The sequence below is a fragment of the Nuphar pumila genome, chromosome 11 (genome assembly GCF_984573655.1).
Source record: "Nuphar pumila chromosome 11, dmNupPumi1.hap1.1, whole genome shotgun sequence".
In the NCBI taxonomy this organism is placed as follows: Eukaryota; Viridiplantae; Streptophyta; class Magnoliopsida; order Nymphaeales; family Nymphaeaceae; genus Nuphar; species Nuphar pumila.
Genome location: NC_143259.1, coordinates 5,555,888 through 5,574,732, shown reverse-complemented (window position 1 = coordinate 5,574,732; position 18,845 = coordinate 5,555,888). Strand labels below are relative to the sequence as shown.

The following is an 18,845-nucleotide window of genomic DNA, read 5'->3' as shown; positions in this document are numbered from 1 at the left end:
AGCTTGGTGGAAGGTTGTATGGAGTTACAAATACTGGCCAGCATGAGTATGGAGTTGATCTACCCCCAAATGGATTAAATCCATCTGTACATAGACCGAGTCTAACATTTCGCACTTCCATTGCGAAGTTCTGATGAGTACGATCAAAGTGCTTCCAAGCTTCAGCGTCAACAGGATGCGTGATCTTGTTTTCATCGTGTCGAACTTTATTTGCATGCCATCTCATGTGTTTAGCTGTCTTTGAAGACATATACAATCGCTGCAATCTAGGAGTGATAGGAAAGTAGCGGAGCGACTTGTATGGAACTTCCTTTGATCTCGTGCTACCATTGCCTCTTGTCTTTGGCTTGAACCGAGGATGCCCACATGACGGGCATGATATGTCGTTTTCCTGCTCCTTGAAATACAACATGCAGTGATTTGGACAAGCATCAATCTTTTTGTAACCCATACCTAGAGCGTTGACCATAACTTTCGCACGATAGAAATTTTGTGGCAATTTCTCATCTTTAGGCAACATACTCTTCACAATCATGCACAAACGGTCAAAACATGATTGACTCAAATTATACTCGGACTTCAAATTCATTAGTTGAAGAACTGCAGACAAGATAGTGTGACTCTCACAACCGTTCCAAAGTGGCTCATCAGCATCTTTAAGTAAATCATAAAATCTACTAGCTGCATCGTTTGGTGATTCTTCATCTACGACAGTTCTTACATCACTAGAACTCATAGCAGAACCCAGTTCTGTTCCTGCAGCATCAAATATCAAATTCGTATATGGATTATCGTGCACCACATTCACCCGTGCATCAAAATCGTTTCTAAATTCTTCTCCATGAAACGCCCAGTTCTGATAATCACTCACAAAACCCTTCCTGTATAGGTGATGTCTAACGCCATGAGGTTCTACAAATCGATTATTCTTACAAATCTTGCAGGGACACCTAATCCGACCTGTGGGATCTACCGTACTGACACTCGCCGTTGCAAATTCAATAAAACTATCGACACCATCCATATATTCATGCGATAACTCATTGTCCACTATCCTACGGTACATCCATTCACGGTTTGCAGTCATTCTGTCGTATGATGTTACGAATAGTATCCTAACGAATTAAGAAAAAAACAATCAGAATGCGACGATGAAGAAAATATCAAATTTATCATGCAATATACTATGTCAAACAATAACAAGAATTTTGATGCATGCATTGATAACTTAATATTTTCATGTGCAAACTATTAATGACATGATACAATCATTTGAAGCATGCTTTTATTATAAAATTTCACATGGAAGTCAAAATCAAATTGAAAGTAACTACATGCAAGCATGGATACAATTACATCAAACATTGCAATACATCATAATCATTCATATCAAATAAATGGCAAACATGTACCTGCAGCAAACACACTTCAATATCTCACTAACTACTACCATGCTTAGCATGGACTCCGTACTCCAAAAATAAGAACACTTCCATATTTCTACATTAAAATCATGCTCAGCATGATCTCCGAACTCCAACAAAGCAGTCCTAGATATCAACAACTAAGTGAGTGTGTGAACAATAAAGTGCTGCATTCAATAAATTAAATAACATGTGATACGTTTGCATCACTTACTCACCACGGGTATTTACCCGATTTGCATTGTTTTTGTCATTTACTTACCACAGGTGGCCGAGCACGAGTTGGTTCCGTTGAAAAATCTGCACAAAAACAAAACAAATTAAGTAACAAACTAACTAATCATGAAACAAGATGAAACACTAACTAAAAAAATTAAAACAAATTAAAACAACTCTAACTAATTGAAAGAAGAGAAAAGAAAAATAGTATATATGTTAAGCCAAATCTAACTAGAAGATGCTAATTTAACAAACCAGCTATAACATGTTGAACCAGTCGACTAACATAAAGTCATAGACAATTTCTAATCTGAACTACTTAGCAAAGGAATAGTAAATCAATCAATTAGTTTACTAGAAAAGATGTGAACTCCGTTTAACCACCACTATCATAAAGAATTCAAATAGCCCTAATCTAACTAACTGATTGTGAGAACATTAAATACCAATCTATCTAAGAAAAATATAATTATAAAAGACCAATAGATTGAAATACTCTAACTAACCAGATTTCAAGAAAACAAATTGAAGTAAAACTAACTACCAGTAGACATTAACAAACTAACAAATTGAACAACATGGACAACTTGTATATATACATTACAAAAAAAAATTCAACTTAAAATCCATATGGACAACATATATGCAAACTACACTTAAAACCATATGGACATCTTATATACACATATTACAATTTTTTTTTCAAGCTAATCACATGGACAACATAGGGATCACATAATAACTTTTTTTTTTTTTAAAAAGAGATCACATGGGCAGCATAGGTATCCATAACAAAAATTCTTTTCAAAACAGATCACATAGGCAATGTAGGTATCTCATAACAAATTTTTGTTAAACCCAGCCGAGTGGAAGAGAAAGAGATAGACTAAGAAGGTTGGAGGCCTTGTGCTCAGTGGATCTACGAATCCACTATGTTATATTGATATTTTTCCTTGTTTTTCATTTTTTTTTTCAAAAAGAAATCCATGGCACGATCGATGTGGTATGGGTGTCGGCTGACAGACCAGCCGAAGTCAAGCCGTGAACCCTCGTTGTTGGCCCAACCGAGTGATCGGCTGGGTATGATCCCTTTATTTCAAAAAAAAAAATCTTTTTATTCACGTTGGTGGCTGTTGGCTGGCTGGCAGCCAGCCGAGTAGCACTCGGCTGACTGCCAGCATGCTGGCAGGTGCGCCAGGCCCAGCACCCAGTCGGTTGGGTGCTAGGCGAGCCTATGACAGGGCCATAGCCGGCCCAGCCGGCCCAGCCGACAAAAATTCTTTTCAAAACAGGGAAGGGGGTTAAACCCCCTGCCGGAAAGGCAGTTCCGGCATGGGGTCGACCCCCCATGCGTTTCCGGCAGGGGGTCGACCCCCCATGCCTTTCCGACAGGGGGTCGACCCCCCTTGCCGGAAACGCAGGGGGTCGACCCCCCCTGCCGGAAAGCACGGCAGGGGGTTAAACCCCCTCCGTTTCCGGCAGGGAAGGGGCGTACCCCCTGCGTTTAGAAGAAGAAGAAGAAGAAGAAGAAGAAGAAGAAGAAGAAGAAGAAGAAGAAGAAGAAGAATATTACCTGCGCTTCGCCGGACGGTGGCGGGAGGTTGACGGGGAGCGGCAGCTGGCGAGCGCCGGCTGGCGAGCGGTGGACGGGGAGCGGCGGCTGGCGAGCGGCGGTGGCCGGACGGTGGCGAGAGCCGACGGGCGGCGGGAGGGAGCAATACAGCGAAACAGGGAAAAGAGAAAGAGGGATGGGATTAGGGATTTACGCGACATTTAGCGACGGCTTAGCGACGGAAAAATTCCGTCGCGAAGCCGTCGCGAAACCCAAATACCAAAAAAGCGACGGAATATATTCTGTCGCTACTCCGTCGCTAATTAGCGACGGAGTAGCGACGACAGAGTTCCCTCTCTAATTCCGTCGCTAAAATGGTGTTCTTGTAATCAAAAGTAGCGACAAAAACATGCAGTCGCTAATCCGTCGCTAAGTAGCGACAGATTAGCGATAAAAGTCGTTTCCTCGCTAATCCGTCGCAAATTAGCGACAGATTCTATCTCTAGCTAATCTGTCGCTAAGTAGCGACGGGAAAAATCCGTCGCTAATTTCCGTCGTTAATTAACAATTTTCTTGTAGTGAATGTTGACTGTGAAATACGTCGACTTTGTGTTGATGGAGAGAAAATGCATTTATCTAGTTATCACAATTTATTAGAGTGGAGGCCCTCCATCAATTCTACATTATCATCGTTCATGATGAGAATGGGTTTTCAGATAATAACTTGTAGACTTTTGGTTTTATATCACACTCATATCATACTATGTGCTTACGAGAAAAACTCACAGTTCGTTAAAGCGAAGGCTTCAAGAATGTTACATATCTCACACATACCACGCGATCGAACGCTGATTGTGAGATGTTGACTCTGTATTGATGGGGAGATAGATCATCATCGTTCTCATTCTCTATGATGAGGATGGGTTATATATTTTATTTTCAATGTCACTTATACCATAAGATGCCCTTACTAAAAAAACTCATCGTCAATGAAGCGCCGTTGTTGCATGGCCCTAGAAAAATAGTCCTAAGTTTTAACTGGTTGGAGACCACAAAAATATGAAACCCTAGCTTTGTTTTTATATTATGCTTGTACGGAATTTTGCAAACAAAAAAGAATTTCGGAATACATCATGTGATACTCATCCACAATTTCGTAATTATCAAACTTCTATAAATTTTATGATTTTCGTAGGTGATTGCGCAAAACTCATCATGAGTTTCGCAAATTGTTTAGAATTTTGCAATCATTTTTGGAAAATCGCAACCTCAGATGCGATTTTATTGACGAGTTTCATAGGTGTATTATTTTTGGCATCATGACATGTGAATATAAAAAATCCGCACATGTGTGTTTAACATTAGACAAGATTGTCCATTCGATGGATTTAATAAATTGTGGGGTAATTTTTGAAATGCATCATTTTTGTCATATAGTACAATCATTTTTTGCTTTTAAAAATTAGACAGGATCCATTGATTCGTGTTTAACCTTGTCTGATACGATCAAACTCATGTCAATGGCATGTTGGAGTCTGAACTGAGTAGCGTCAATAAATACACACAAGCAAAGTAGTGTGTCCTTGTGACATAGTTTCTTTGGAAGGATTATATTTTAGTAATTGATAACTTCTTCAATCGCCTACAATTCAAACCAGGTTGCAAAGACAAAACTTGTGTTGGTTGGATAAATGGTCGGGTAAACAATCAACGAAGGATCTCTATCTTGGTTATTTCCTTTTGTTGAAAACAAAGATTGCTTACCAACGGGGGCTTTGCTTGTCTAGCAGGAGCAGTTAGTGTACACCACCTTGTGTTTGGACATTGCATGTTTGAATCCCAATGGTATATGGTTGTATAATTGGTAGGGGTCGGCCTAACCTCAACTTTCTCTTTCAAAAAAACAAAAAACAAAATTACTTAGTGCAAGACTGTTGGTCTCAATAAGGAGGATGGCGAGTTTCATGTGTAATTTTACTATAGAGTCTATACTCTCTCTCTCTCTCTCTCTCTCTCTCCCGCATCCAACATTGGCTTCTCTAGTGCACTTTATATTGTGAGCCCTTTCCATAAGAGTCATGTTCATTCTTTTGTCAAACCACTTTGATGATGTGTCTCTAGTGTGGTAAAGTAATGAGTAATTCTCTTGTTTCTACATAACTCAATAAACTCATTAGATTCATACTTCTCCCAATTATTTGAACTAAAGTATTTTATCATTTTTTCTGTTTGTATCTTTACCTCTGCCTTCCACTGCTTGAATTTTAAGCATGCCTTTGCTTTATTATTTATGAAGTAGACCCAAACTTTCATTGAGTAGTCTTCTTACAAAGGTAATGAAATATTGTAGCTCCATCATTAAATTTAACTGATGCATGCCTCCATATATCTTTATACACATAGTCTAATATGTCACAACTCGTATGTTTTGCAGTTTCGAAAGCCACCCTATATTGCTTTCTCAATACATGATTCTCTTACCAACCCTAGAGTCCTAGACTGCTGACTGCTGTGAACCACTCTCGCGTGCAAGGGCATTCCAGTATTTTTGCAATGTGCAGTACTAATTCCTGAATCTTAGACCACCAAAGTTTCTGTGAACTTTGGACTTCAAGGAAAATGATTTTAAAAGAATTGTGAACTCACTCTATTGTTTAGAAGCATAAATAACTCCAAGTATTCACGCTTTCAACTACTACTAATTCCTCGCCATGTTTGAAATATGTAACATGGTATTTGATTAACAAAGAATGTAGAGACAAGTTATATAAGGCTTAATTGCATCATTGCCATTTATTTTTTACAAACAAGTGACATTTCTCAATAGAAAATTAAGTGAAAAACTTGACAAAAAATTTATATGTGGTTTATGATATTGAAGCAAGAAGACAACCAAAGTGTCTAATGCATTAAAAATCAATGACATGAGTGACTATTTGTTGAAAGTGCTAAGTGTTGGCAGGCCACAGGTAGCCCAGCCCATACAGACTGAGTTTGTATCCATTTTGAGCGCTGGTATGGCCAGGCCATAGCTTGCAAATGAGATGGCAATCCCCCACCAAAAAAAAGAAAGACTGGGCTAGGCCCAGACCCATGTTTAGTCCCTTCGTCGGTTGGTCCAACCTTGACTGGACTTAGGCCCAGCCAGCCTGTTGCTACCTCTATTTCTATGATTAGCAGTCTGTAGACAATGGTAATATATTTTTATATGAAAAATTCTTATTGTTTTGTATTATTTCACTTATAGAAGATAGTTTAGTACATGAATGAAATCTAACTTTTAGTAGGTATAAGACCAGACAAGTTGGTGTATTTTAAAATTGGTTTGGAAATTTGTGCTAGTTTTTCACAAAGAAAATTGGCACGCACTAGCACATACATTTTAAGCAATGGGAGCATAACTTGAGAAAATTAACCTCATGTTTGAAAGAGAAGCATAGAGGAGAATCAAATTATATAAACTCTCAGATTTTCAGGGACTCACTGGAATAGGGCATTTACTGTGATAAATGCTGTTAATTTTATTTTTAGAGAAAAATGTTGTAAAAACTTTACTCTGATAAATGTAGAAGAGACCACCGTATACAGCATGGAGGAGAGTCAATACATACCTAGATTTTAAGGGACTCAGTGGAATAAGGCATTTACTGTAGTAAATGCTGTAAACAATTTGTTGTGGTAACTGTTGAAGGGACCTAACATGATAAATAGGGCATTTAGTGTGGTAAACTCTGTAAAAAATTGGAATCATCAGATTTTTAGTGACTCGTGGGAATCTTTATGAATCAAGGATGCATAAATACCTACCACCCAAGTGGTATCCTATGTGGTAAGTGGGGTCCTGTGTCAAGCTGAAGGCCCAGGATCGAATCCCTCTGCCACATGGGGCGGCTGTTGCCCCAGCTTGCCTATAAAAAAAAATCTGATGTTCTGTAACATGGTAGTCCCTGTCCCTGAAGGTGCTTAATACACAAATACAAATATTTGTGCAATCATATTGCACCTGATCTTTTCACAAGAAAGTGGTGTAAGAAATTTTGTAACATGCTGCAAGTGATTAAGTGAGCAGTGGTGCATTTTCACAGAAATACCGCGAACCTTTAGGCCATGTTTGCGTTTGAGCGCCTTGAAATGGTATAAAAACACGGTTTCAGTGTGTTGCTAAAATATCGTTTTGCCAATGTGTGATGTTGAAAGGTGTTGAAATGTGTTGCCTCTGTCAACACTCGTCTCAAACTCGTTTCTTCAACAACACCACTGCTCTCAAACATCAAGAAAATATGAGAGCATAAACAACACAACCTCCAATTCAAGGCTCACAAACATAGCCTTACTAATTCCCAGACGACACGAAAGATCATGTGCAATGTGATTGCATAGTTATGGTATGCTGCTGCACCTGATCACCCTCCATCATTTAATTTTGAGATATAGCCTGTCAGCTATGGGGGCCCAACAGGAGATGATGGAGGGTGATCAGGTGCAACAGCATAGTAAAAGTGTTCAATCACTTGCACCTGATCCTCCCTCACGTAGCACCACCTGTCCATGAACACAAAGATGCAAATGGGTTTGGATTCAAGATTGAGGTTTTGCAATTTCTGACTGTCCTGAATCCAACCCGATTCGACTACCTCATGCATTTAGTTGTTTGAGATCTGACCCATTTGCATCCCTACATGAACATAGACTAAGCACGATTCACGTCGACATTTAGAGTGTGTTTGATTACCTTGGATCTCAGAGAAAAACCAAGGTTTTGTTGATCGAGAAATGGAGCCCATGCCTTGATCCAACCTCTATGCAAACAGTGGATCTAAAAAGTGAGGTTTTGAGATCCTTGTTTTATGCCAAAACCCTTCCAACCAAATCCATGAATTTGAAGTCCAAGGGAAGGGGGAGGGGTCGGACTAGAGATCCTCAGATCCCTAGATGAACATAGACTAACCATAATGACAAACCCAACGACCTTCCTGCAAGTTGAATATATGTACAACACTTTCTCATGTTTGCTTTTAGGTTGTGAATTTGAGTTTTGTGAAAATCTATTGCGCTAGAATATGTCGTGTCACCACTTTATCATATTCACAGCCTAAACATCCAATGCTTATGAAAGTTATTCACAAGGTTGGGCTTGTGTAAAACTTTCACAAGTTTTGAGGCTTCAACATTCACAGATGGAATCACTTTAAGGTGCATTTTCACATGTTTGCAACACCTAGTGAAAGTTTTGAAATTGTGAATCACATTCACAAGAAACTTGTGAAAGTTCCAAAATCACCCTTGCAAACATGTAAGCATTATTCAAGATTTTATAAACTTATTGCTGGCTGAGAATAGCAACTCTACAATACAGTTCTTTCATAACTTTCATCATGCTCATCGTAGACGGAAAGTAGGATCGAAGGTGAGGAAGCCGACCAGCTAAAGCGTAGGATCATTCACACATGAATCCTCTTTCTCGAGCTTCTTTCTTCTCATGATGGGTGAAACAAACACTCAAAAGGTAAGGTGGGAAAAACTTTACGTTGGTATGCAGGCCAAAATTTCCTTCCTACCTCTCTTTTTCATACGTAAAACCATTCACACCTCTTCCAATGGGCGTTCCAGTCCCACGGAATCTTTGTTTCCTTCCATGACAAGGAAACAAACGAGGCCCTCCGCTAATCCAAAGTCACGCGACTGTTTTCTGTTGACCCTGTAAAAGAATTTCAGAGTGTTTTTTGGCGAAAAAGGCTGAAATGTAATTTCAAAGTAGATGAAAACGACCCACATCGTCCATCTTGAGATGAACGGTTTGTCATGAAGCTGGCCCCGTCCACACTTGAGCACGATAAATGAAGCCCCACTTTCTCACTCCGGGGCACGCCCCGGTCTGCTGGCAACCCAAAACAAACACCAACGGAATCCGACGGCCCCAAGAGGAGGGAAAACGATCTCAATCCGCGGGGTGCTTCGGGCAAGCGGCCACTTGCCTCACTTCCTTCTCCGACCGATTCTTGATCTCCTTCAGAGAGAGAGAGAGAGAGAGAGAGAGGATGCAGCAATCCGGCGTGGACGAAGAAGCCGGATTCCGTCCGAGCAACAGAGTGCTTCCTTTCAAGAGAAGCCACCGCGGCGACGACGACGACGAGAAGGAGAGGAGATCCGATCACAGAGCCCGGCCGCGCCCGCATTCCCAGCACTCCAGAGGCCGAAAGGGAGATAAATTCGCCGGGATCCTGTGTTTCTTTCAGAGCCGGAAGCGATCCGTCGTGTTTTTCACCGTAGTCGCCGCCGTCACCGCCGTTTTCCTCCTCGCCGAGACCCTCTTCATCCAGACGGCGCTCTTCGGCCCGATGCTCGGACGGTTCGGCAGCGAGAGGAATCTGATCGTCGGGGAGTCGACGGGGCACTCGTCCTCGTCGACGCGTTTTGTTGTCGGGAAGGATCTCAAGTTCGTGCCGGAGCGGATCCAGCGGAGGTTTGCGCGGCTACGCGAGCTCGGTTCGATGCGGAACGAGGCGAGAGTCGGCATTCGCCCGCCTCGATTGGCCATTGTGAGAGATACATGTCCTTTTTCCTTTCTTGTTTCTTCGTTTTCACGGTCGATTCATAGAATGACGCTCTGAGATCCTTAGTTTTTCGTTTCTGGTTTTTGAGCTTCAATCTAAATTAAAGATTTGTTCCACGAAAATGCTGGATTATTTCTTCTGATGCTCGAAACCCTCAGCATTACACGTGCGGAACCTTTAAACCGAAATTCTGGATTGATATTAGCATGACGGGTGCGTCTGTTGGACTTTGATGAAATTATCCGTTGCTTGCAGTATGTAGATGGTTGCTAGTTAGATCCAATGATGTTGTTGACACATATCACGTGAACCAGTTATCTTATAGGTCGTTGAACGAATGAATCCGGGTTCTACAAGCATTCTTCGCTGTTACTTTTGTGTCTTAAGTCTTTCTCCTTAATCAATGTGTCTAGCTGCTATATTTTGATATTAAAGCTGATGTTTATAGTACAATAATCTTCGTATAACAATCTTTAGGAGTCGGTTTCCAAGAACCACATTATTGGTATCATGATGTTTGTTGCCAGTAGTATCCATTGGTAGGTTGAAGAGGAGCAGTAGGGTGCCTACATTCAGTTCAACAATCGATCAGTGCAATTTGCAATGTGCTGATTTTTACGTTTTTCTTTTCTTAAAACCGGAAGATTCTTACAATTGCGTGCTTAGTAAATAATTTATATCTAGCTCAATCAAATTGTGTCTCTAAGTAACCCTTATTTACTCTTTTTCTTTAAAATGCTTGATAAGCAAGCTGTGGGATAAACCCTGTGGGATTCTAACCCGATGGTGCAACCTAGCCATCCAGCTCTCGCATATGACCACAGCAACCCTTGTTTACTTGCAAAAAAGACTAATATCGAGAATGAAGTTGACTATTACTGTGGCAGTTGGAGTGTTTGTATCTTCATAGATAGAGAGACTGATATATTTGACTAGCTGCCTATGATTTGATGATGTTGTATGTAGGTTGCTGCAGGATTATGTTTTTGCAGATATGTAAAATGGTTGCTGCCTTATGACGCACATCTCTAAGCATATCATTCCGTGTGCATTGTTCTTAAGAAATTTCTAATAATCTCATGTGTATATCGTGTTATTGGGTGTTATAGACTCATTTTTCGTTTGATTTCACGCTGATAATGGATAAACCTTACTTCTTTCAGGTATTAGGTGGAGTGGAGGTTGACTCCTCATCTCTAAAGCTGCTAACGATAGCAAATAGCCTCAAGTTTCTTGGATATAAGCTTACGGTTAGTTGCATGGCTTCATTCTTGAGCTTGGCATCTTAATTGTTTCACTTTCTCATAGCGTTTCTGGCATATGGGTTATTGCCACTTCATTTTAGGCTCTGTTTGGGAGCCCGCATTGGAGAGGAGATGAGAAGGGTGATGGAGTGGAGAAGAAAATGGGTTATGATGGTGGAGTTGTCAACTACAAGTCTACATCCTTGTGAGGATGTAGTTGAAAATGGCCCATCTCCACTCCCTTCTCTACCCTCAACACCATTCTCATATCTGAAAACAGGGTTCCCAAACATCTATGATGGTATTAATTAAACCCTCATTGAATTCGATTTTCCCTCCCATCTCCGGCTCCCAAACAGAGCCTTAGATTCTCAATCACACTTCTTGCTAGGTATTAATTATCATATGTTAGTCCTTTATATGGGTCATGGGAATCCCCACTTTAAAATTGTCAATTTTTATCATAATACTTCTTAAGGAAATAATTCCCTGATTCCCTTCTGATAATCTGATAGGTATATGCAGTAGAAGAGGCTGATGTGCATGAGCTTTGGGAGAAAATTGGCTGCCGAGTGTCTATTTTGGATCTGGAGATTGCTGATCATTTGGATTGGTCAAAGTAGGTTTATTGCAGGTCATATGTATTATTTTCTAGTTTTTCTAGGGTATTGTTTGTATACATATGGGCCATATTTCTGCATTTAGCCCTCCAAATAATCTATCTGGTTAGCTTTTATTTCATCAAATTGGCGATGAGGCATTTATCTGGGACTTATCAAAATTATGCTCATACTTCAATTGTTGTTACACTGATTGACATGTCATCTCGTCTGTACTGCCATTTTATGGTATATGTTCTTTTCAAATACTTGATTAACTTTTACTTGATCTCGTTTGACAGTTTTGATGGTGTAGTCTTGAGCTCACTTGAAACAAAGGTTGTAGTCTCAAGGTAAGCATCTCTCATCTTTTCTTTGTCTATAATTCCTTCTCTTTTAGTGCTGGGATTCTTTCATATAAGGACACATACTTTAGTTCATGTAGCATTTATTCTTTAAACTGGTAATGTATATAATTGAACATATTTAATGCACCCATTTGGGTTTACGTTTGATGCTCGAATGATCATTATTGCCATACAACAAAGGCACATGCTCAGTCTTTTTAGGTTTTCCAGGTGTCAAGATAATCTTGTGGATATTAAGGCACCATGCTTTCAAAATCTAGCTTGCAATATGAACAAAATGCGTATTATGCTGTTTAGAATAGCATGGAAAAGGCTTTGTGACTGTCAGTAATACATAGGGATAGAGAATGATGCTTCTTGTTAGTAATTAAAGCTTACCAATAACTTCCAAAGGTTTATGAGGCAACAAAACACTTGAAGAGCATCTTTTGACCTGTCGCCTAAGATTTTCATCTCAAACCACAACTGTAATATGTTTAGTAGAGGAAGTTGTAGCTAACCCTGTCATTGAGGATGGAAGATATTATAAACACATGGGAGTTGTAGTCATCATATGAAAATCTATCCTACGCAGTGCACATTAACTTGTTTAAAAATCTTCTTTTGTCTGTTTGGGCGGGAAAATAACTTCAGAACACTTGACTAAATAAGTCAAGGTAAGTACAGAAACATTGCTAGAAGAAGAAATGCTTGTCATTGTTAGAGATGTTCTTTGTGTAGAGCAATGTTGTGAAAAGCATTGAGGCGTAGCGAGGCGCTCCACCAAAAACTGAGGTGAGGCATAAGCCTCAATTTTTTTTTTGAAAACTTAAAAAAAACTCTAAAAAATATCTAAAAATACAAATAAATAAAAAATGCTTTATTGATGAAGCAACAACCAATAAAAAATAGAAAATCTCAAATAAATACAAAAAATATGAGATTAACATGTAAAAGTAACTGAGAAAGTGATTATATAATTGAGAAAGTAATTATATAACTTAGAAACAAATTATATAGCTGTGAAAAAAACTACACAGCATAACAGGATTAAAAAAACTATAAAAAAGTAACAAAAAAAACTGATTATATAACTGAGAAACTAATTATATAATTGAGAATTAAAAAAAGACTATAAAAGAGTAACTAAAAAACTGAATATATAACTGAGAAACTAAGAAATCTAATTATATAATTGAGAATTAAAAAAAACTATAAAAAACTAACTAAAAAACTGATTATATAACTGAGAAACTAATTATATAACTATATAGCTTTGAAAAAAACTAGATATCATAACAGGATTAACAACAAAATATAGTGTCCTAACTTCTTCTTCTTCTTCATGCCTTAGGCTGGCGCCTTGAGGCGCAGAGGGCCTCACCTCAAGGCAAGGCACGCCTTTTGCGCCTCAAGGCACGCTTTTAACGACACTGGAGAAAACCATCTTCAAATGCTTTTTTGACATATGACATATTTTATGGTGATTCAATGTTTACACGAGTATCATTTGTAACAAATGGTATGCAATATGTTTCATTGAAGGCTCATTAATGATCTTAGTGTTTTTGGCGCCACTTTTGTGCTCATGTCTGTCATATGGAACTGTTAAAATGTAATCCTTAATCTTGTTGTACATATATATATATATATTCGTATATATATAGAGATACATACATATATATATAGAGAGAGAGAGATACATACATATATATACTATGTATATATGTATACATCTCTCTCTCTCTCTATATATATATATGTATATATATATATATATATATTTTGCTGATAATAACCCAAAAAGGGTATTTCTTTAATTTTCTATTTTACGCATATTCCATTTGGAATATGATTGTATTTTTTCTTTTTCTTATTTCTTATTTTATTTTTTTGTGGTTTGTGCCACCTAAGGAAGGCTCCTCAAAAGAGTCATTGGGAAGCCCCCAACAGTTACAAATGTGACCATTGGGGGCTCCCAATGACTCCTTTGGGAGCCCTCTATGTGGCTCCTCTTGTGATGTATAAATAGGGGTGTTTCCCCTTGTAAATGTGAAGCTTGTAAGCTCAAGCTCTTGTCACTTTTTCAATATATATTTCTTTTTCATGGCTTTGTGCTTGTTTATATCATTTTACACCTTTGTGCATACTTGTTCAAGTGTTATTTAAACGCCTTTGTGCACATCTCTTGTGAGGTATTAGTGCTTGTATGCGTATAGTCTCTTCGTAGACATTTTCACATGGTATCAGAGTTTGGTTAAAGATTGAAGATCGTGTGGTCCTTCGTTTTTTGGGTGCCTCAAAAAATGTGCCTTCGGCTTCTTGGAGATTGGAGTTGGGGCTTCTCTTCCTTCATTATTTTAGGAGGGCATTACGATAAGTCTTAAAAGTTTTATTGTGGTACGTATTTCTTCTTCCATCTTTCCTCTCTAATGGGTAAAAAAGAGTCTCATTTTTTTATTGGATTTAAACTCAGTGGCTCCAACTATCACGTTTGGGCCAGAAACATGGAGGCTCACATAAAAAAGGAAAGGTCTTTGGGGTTATGTGCAAGGCACAATCTCGGAATCGGAACCAAAAATCACCTTGATGGAGAAAGGTGAAATTAAGATCCTTGAAGGGGAGGAAAGAACCAAAGCCCTTGAGGAATATTCGAAGAAGCATGATGAATGAGAAATGAAATTTTTTAAAATATTATCTTGGATTTTTTCTTCCGTTGAGACCAAAATCAACTCGAATATTATCAAATTCAAAAAGGTTTCTCAAGCATGGGAGTATCTTGAGAAAATGAATATCTCAAGGGACTTGTCCCATAAATATTACCTTCAAAAGAAGGCTCTAACTCTTCTTAATATTTCGTCGAACTTTTTTCATTTGAGACGAGCTTGCTATGCTCAAACCAAAATGGAGTGGAGAGGTGATTGAACTTCGTCACAAACAATTAGAAAAAGATCGATTCTTCAATTTTTTGAATGGGCTAAGGCCCAAATTTGAGCAAATAAGGTCTTCTCTTTTGTCATCTTTCACTCCCCCTTCTCTTGAGGATGTTCTCACCAAATTAAGTGGGGAAGAAACCCGTATGGGTGTAAGGGTCAAATGTGCTTGCGGTTCCATTCAATTTCGAAGAGAATGATGGGGTCAATGATGTGTCTAGGCCCGAAAACAATTTATGAGCATATCGTCCCCCTCATTTTAAAAATCAAAATCAAGGATGAAATGATGGACAAGGTGGAAAAAAAGATTATAGCAAAATTGTTTGTCATTTTTGTAAAGAACTAGGGCATATCAAACCCGTTTGTCCCAAGTGGAAGAAGTTGTTAGCCATGGCCACCACCTCTCAGCCGCAAAATGAGACCTCTTCAAGTGGATCTCTTTCACTAAATCAAATTGTGGAGGCACTTCAACCTCTCCTCAAGGGAGCCATCTCGGGAGCCGTCGTGTCCACTTTCTCTCCTTCAGGTAAAACTTCTTGGCTTTTGGATTCGGGTGCGTTTTTTCATATGTCCCCAAACATGTATTGTCTTTTCGAATATTCAAAAAATATTTCTCCATCTTTTGTTTCTACTGCGGATGGGACTTCTCTTGAAATTAAAGGTGTTGGGAATTTTGAAACTCAAAACTTTTTCATCCCCAAAATTAGATTTATACCAAAATTAAACTTGAACCTTCTCTCCGTTTCTCAACTCTTGGGCCATGGATGTGATATTAAATTTTTCTCTGATAAATGTTTAATATAGGATCGCCGGTCTGGGAAATTGATTGGGGAAGGCTCTAGGAAGGGAGACTTATATTATATGGACTCTCTCCAAGTTCCTAAAAATTCTTTTTGTAATGTTGCCCAACATAAGGATATAAATGTTTGGCACAAAAGACTTGGTCATCCTAATATCACCAAGTTATCTTATTTGCATTTTGGTAAAAATCTTTGTAAAGATACTTTCTTTTGTAATGACTGTATTCTTGAAAAAATGAGAAGTATGTCTTTTGAACAAAGATCCATGTTTACTTCTAAACCTTTCGAAATTGTTCATTCGTATGTTTGGGGACCGACACCTATTGTCTCAAAAAGAGGGTTTGCCTATTATGTGATTTTTGTTGATGATTTTTCTAGGTACTCTTGGATATATTTTCTTAGACATAAGCAAGAAGTTTTTTTATGCTTTAAATCATATCATGTGATGATTAAAAATCAATTTAATAGCAACTTAAAGATATTTAGAACCGATTTCGGAAGAGAGTATCTCTCAAATGAATTCAAGAAGTATCTTGAAGATAATGGTATTATTCATCAAAGGTCATGCCCTAAAACCCCTCAACAAAATGGGTTGGCTGAAAGAAAACATAGTCATATCATTGAAACCACTCGAACTCTTCTCATAGCTCAAAATATTCTAAATTTTTTTTGGGCCGAAGCAGTTCTTGCATCTGCCTACCTTATCAATCGTTTATCGTCTATAAATTTGGGTAAAATCTCTCATTTTGAAACATTATATAAACGAGAACCTGATTATAACAGATTGCGATTTTTTTGTTGTAAATGTTTTGTTCTTACAGATAAGACTGACAAACTTTCACCTAAAGCCATTCTCTGTGTCTTTCTTGGATATTCCGAGACTCAAAAAGGATTTTGCTGTTACGATTTTAAAAATGATAAGTTATATGTTTCAAGAAATGTGACGTTTTTGAAAAATTAGAGTGGCTTTGAAAAAAATGACTCCACCACGAAAATGTTGACTATTCTTTCTTATTTGACCTATTATCTAGTAATAATGATAAGTCTTGTGATGATGAAATATCATCAAACCATGATAGTGATAATGAAGCAGACATTAATGACTTCAACTCACCCAGTACTCAAGAAGATAGAACATCAAATAACCCAATAACCTATTCTCGTAGAGATAAAAATACTTTCAGAAGTGTAATTGAGCAATATAGTGATTCTATTCCCACACATGATCCCAGACGATCTGAAAGAAATAGGAAGCCTCCAACAAGGTTTGTCTCTTTTGACTCATTTTCACCTAAGTATAGAGCTTGTCTTAGTGCCATTCATTCTTATTTTGAACCAAGAAATTTTGAGGAAGCCAAAAAATTTGTAGAATGGCAAGAAGCTATGAAAAATGAACTCAAAGCTCTTAGGAAAACTAACAGAATTTCAAACTCTACATTTTGGAAAGAAAACTATAGGTTGTCGTTAAGTGTATAAAGTTAAGACTAAGAGCGATGGATCTCTGGAGAGGTATAAAGCTCGCTTAGTCGCGAAAGAGTATGGTCAAGAATATGAAATTGACTATGAAGAGATATTTGCACCCGTATCATGGATGATTACAGTCAGATGTCTCATCACTATTGCATATATTAAAAAATAGAATATTTTTCAAATGGATGTTAAAAATGCATTTTCAAATGGTTATCTTAATGAAGAAGTTTATATGGATGCCCCACCAGATATGAAAGTTCTTAAAGATAAAGTTCTCTGTCTTTAGAAAGCTCTCTATGGTTTGAAACAGGCACCCAAAGCCTGGTATGACAGATTTAACAATGTTATGTTAGAAAATGGATTCTCTTCCTGTTATACAAATACTGCATTATATATCAAAAACTCTGATGCAGGTGTTGTGATATTATTATTATATGTTGATGATATGTTGATAATATGTGATGATGTCAAAGGAGTCACTTGATTTCGAAATTTGAAATGTTAGACTTAGGGTTTCTGACATATTTCTTGGGAATTGAGGTTGCTTACTCCCAACATGGTTATTTTCTATCTCAAACTAAACTTGCTTGTGAGATTATTTACAAGTTAGGAATCTCAGATGACAAAATTTGCGAAACTCCTAAAATAGTAAGCTCAAATATGAAGATCGATGACGGGATTCCTTTGACCGATACTACTCCTTACAAACAACTGGTAGGCTCGCTAATGTATCTTAGCATCACTCGGTCTGATTTGTCTCAAGTGATCCATATTGTCAGTCAGTTTCAACATGCTCCCACAACGGTTCACATGAGTGTCGTTCTTTACATCATCAGATACTTAAAGGGAACTGCAAATAAGGGAGTATTTTTGTCTTCATCTTCTAAATTAAAGTTAATTGCCTATACTGATTCTGATTGGGGAGTTGACCCCAATAATCGTCACTTCAGCACTGGTTTCTGTGTTTTCTTAGGTGAATCGTTGGTCTCTTGGAGGTGCAAGAAGCAACAAAAGATCTCTCTGTCCTCCACCGAAGCCAAATATCGAACCATGACATCCACCACCATGAAAAATTGTATGGATTCAACGTCTTCTAGAAGATATGTGAGTCTATATTAAAGAGCCAACAAAGTTATGCTGCGACAACAAAAATGCAATATATTGCCAAGAATCATACTTTTCATGAACACACAAAGCATATAGAGATGGATTGTCACTATGTCAAGGAAAAATACTTGAAGAAGGTCATTGATCTCCCGTATGTGACGTCTGAGTACCAACTGACAGATTTCTTCACTAAGGCTCTTTGTTCACCTAGATTTAATTTTCTTCTTGGCAAACTTGCGGTTATCGCACCGTAAGTTTGAGGGGGGGTGTTAAAATGTAATTCTTAATCTCGTTGTACATATATATATATATATTCATGTATATATATAGAAATACATATACATATATACTATGTATATATGCATACATCTCTCTTTCTCTCTCTCTCTCTATATATATATATATATGTATGTATATATATATATATATTGCTCATAATAACCCGAAAAGGTTATTTCTGTAATTTCCTATTTTACGCATATTCCATTTGGAATATGATTGTATTTTTTTCTTTTATTTTTTTCTTTTCCTTTCTTATTTCTTGTTTTATTTTTTTTGTGGTTTGTGCCACCTAGGGAAGGCTCCCCAAAGGAGTC

General features: G+C 38.0%; 1 protein-coding gene across 3 annotated transcripts in view; it reads left to right on the top strand.

The window, feature by feature from the left end:
• Nucleotides 1–9,068: 9,068 nt before the first annotated feature.
• Nucleotides 9,069–18,845, top strand: part of LOC149821739 (uncharacterized) — a 27,944-nt gene continuing 18,167 nt past the window's right edge. For all 3 annotated transcript variants that reach the window (XR_016426002.1, XR_016426001.1, XM_089980913.1), the window contains exons 1-4: nucleotides 9,069–9,734; nucleotides 10,913–10,999; nucleotides 11,509–11,612; nucleotides 11,895–11,945. Coding sequence is in view for 1 of the 3 variants with exons in the window: in XM_089980913.1 (XP_089837039.1) it covers nucleotides 9,234–9,734; nucleotides 10,913–10,999; nucleotides 11,509–11,612; nucleotides 11,895–11,945 (743 nt within the window). In the remaining 2 variants the exon portion in view is untranslated. The remainder of the gene's footprint in view (nucleotides 9,735–10,912; nucleotides 11,000–11,508; nucleotides 11,613–11,894; nucleotides 11,946–18,845) is intronic.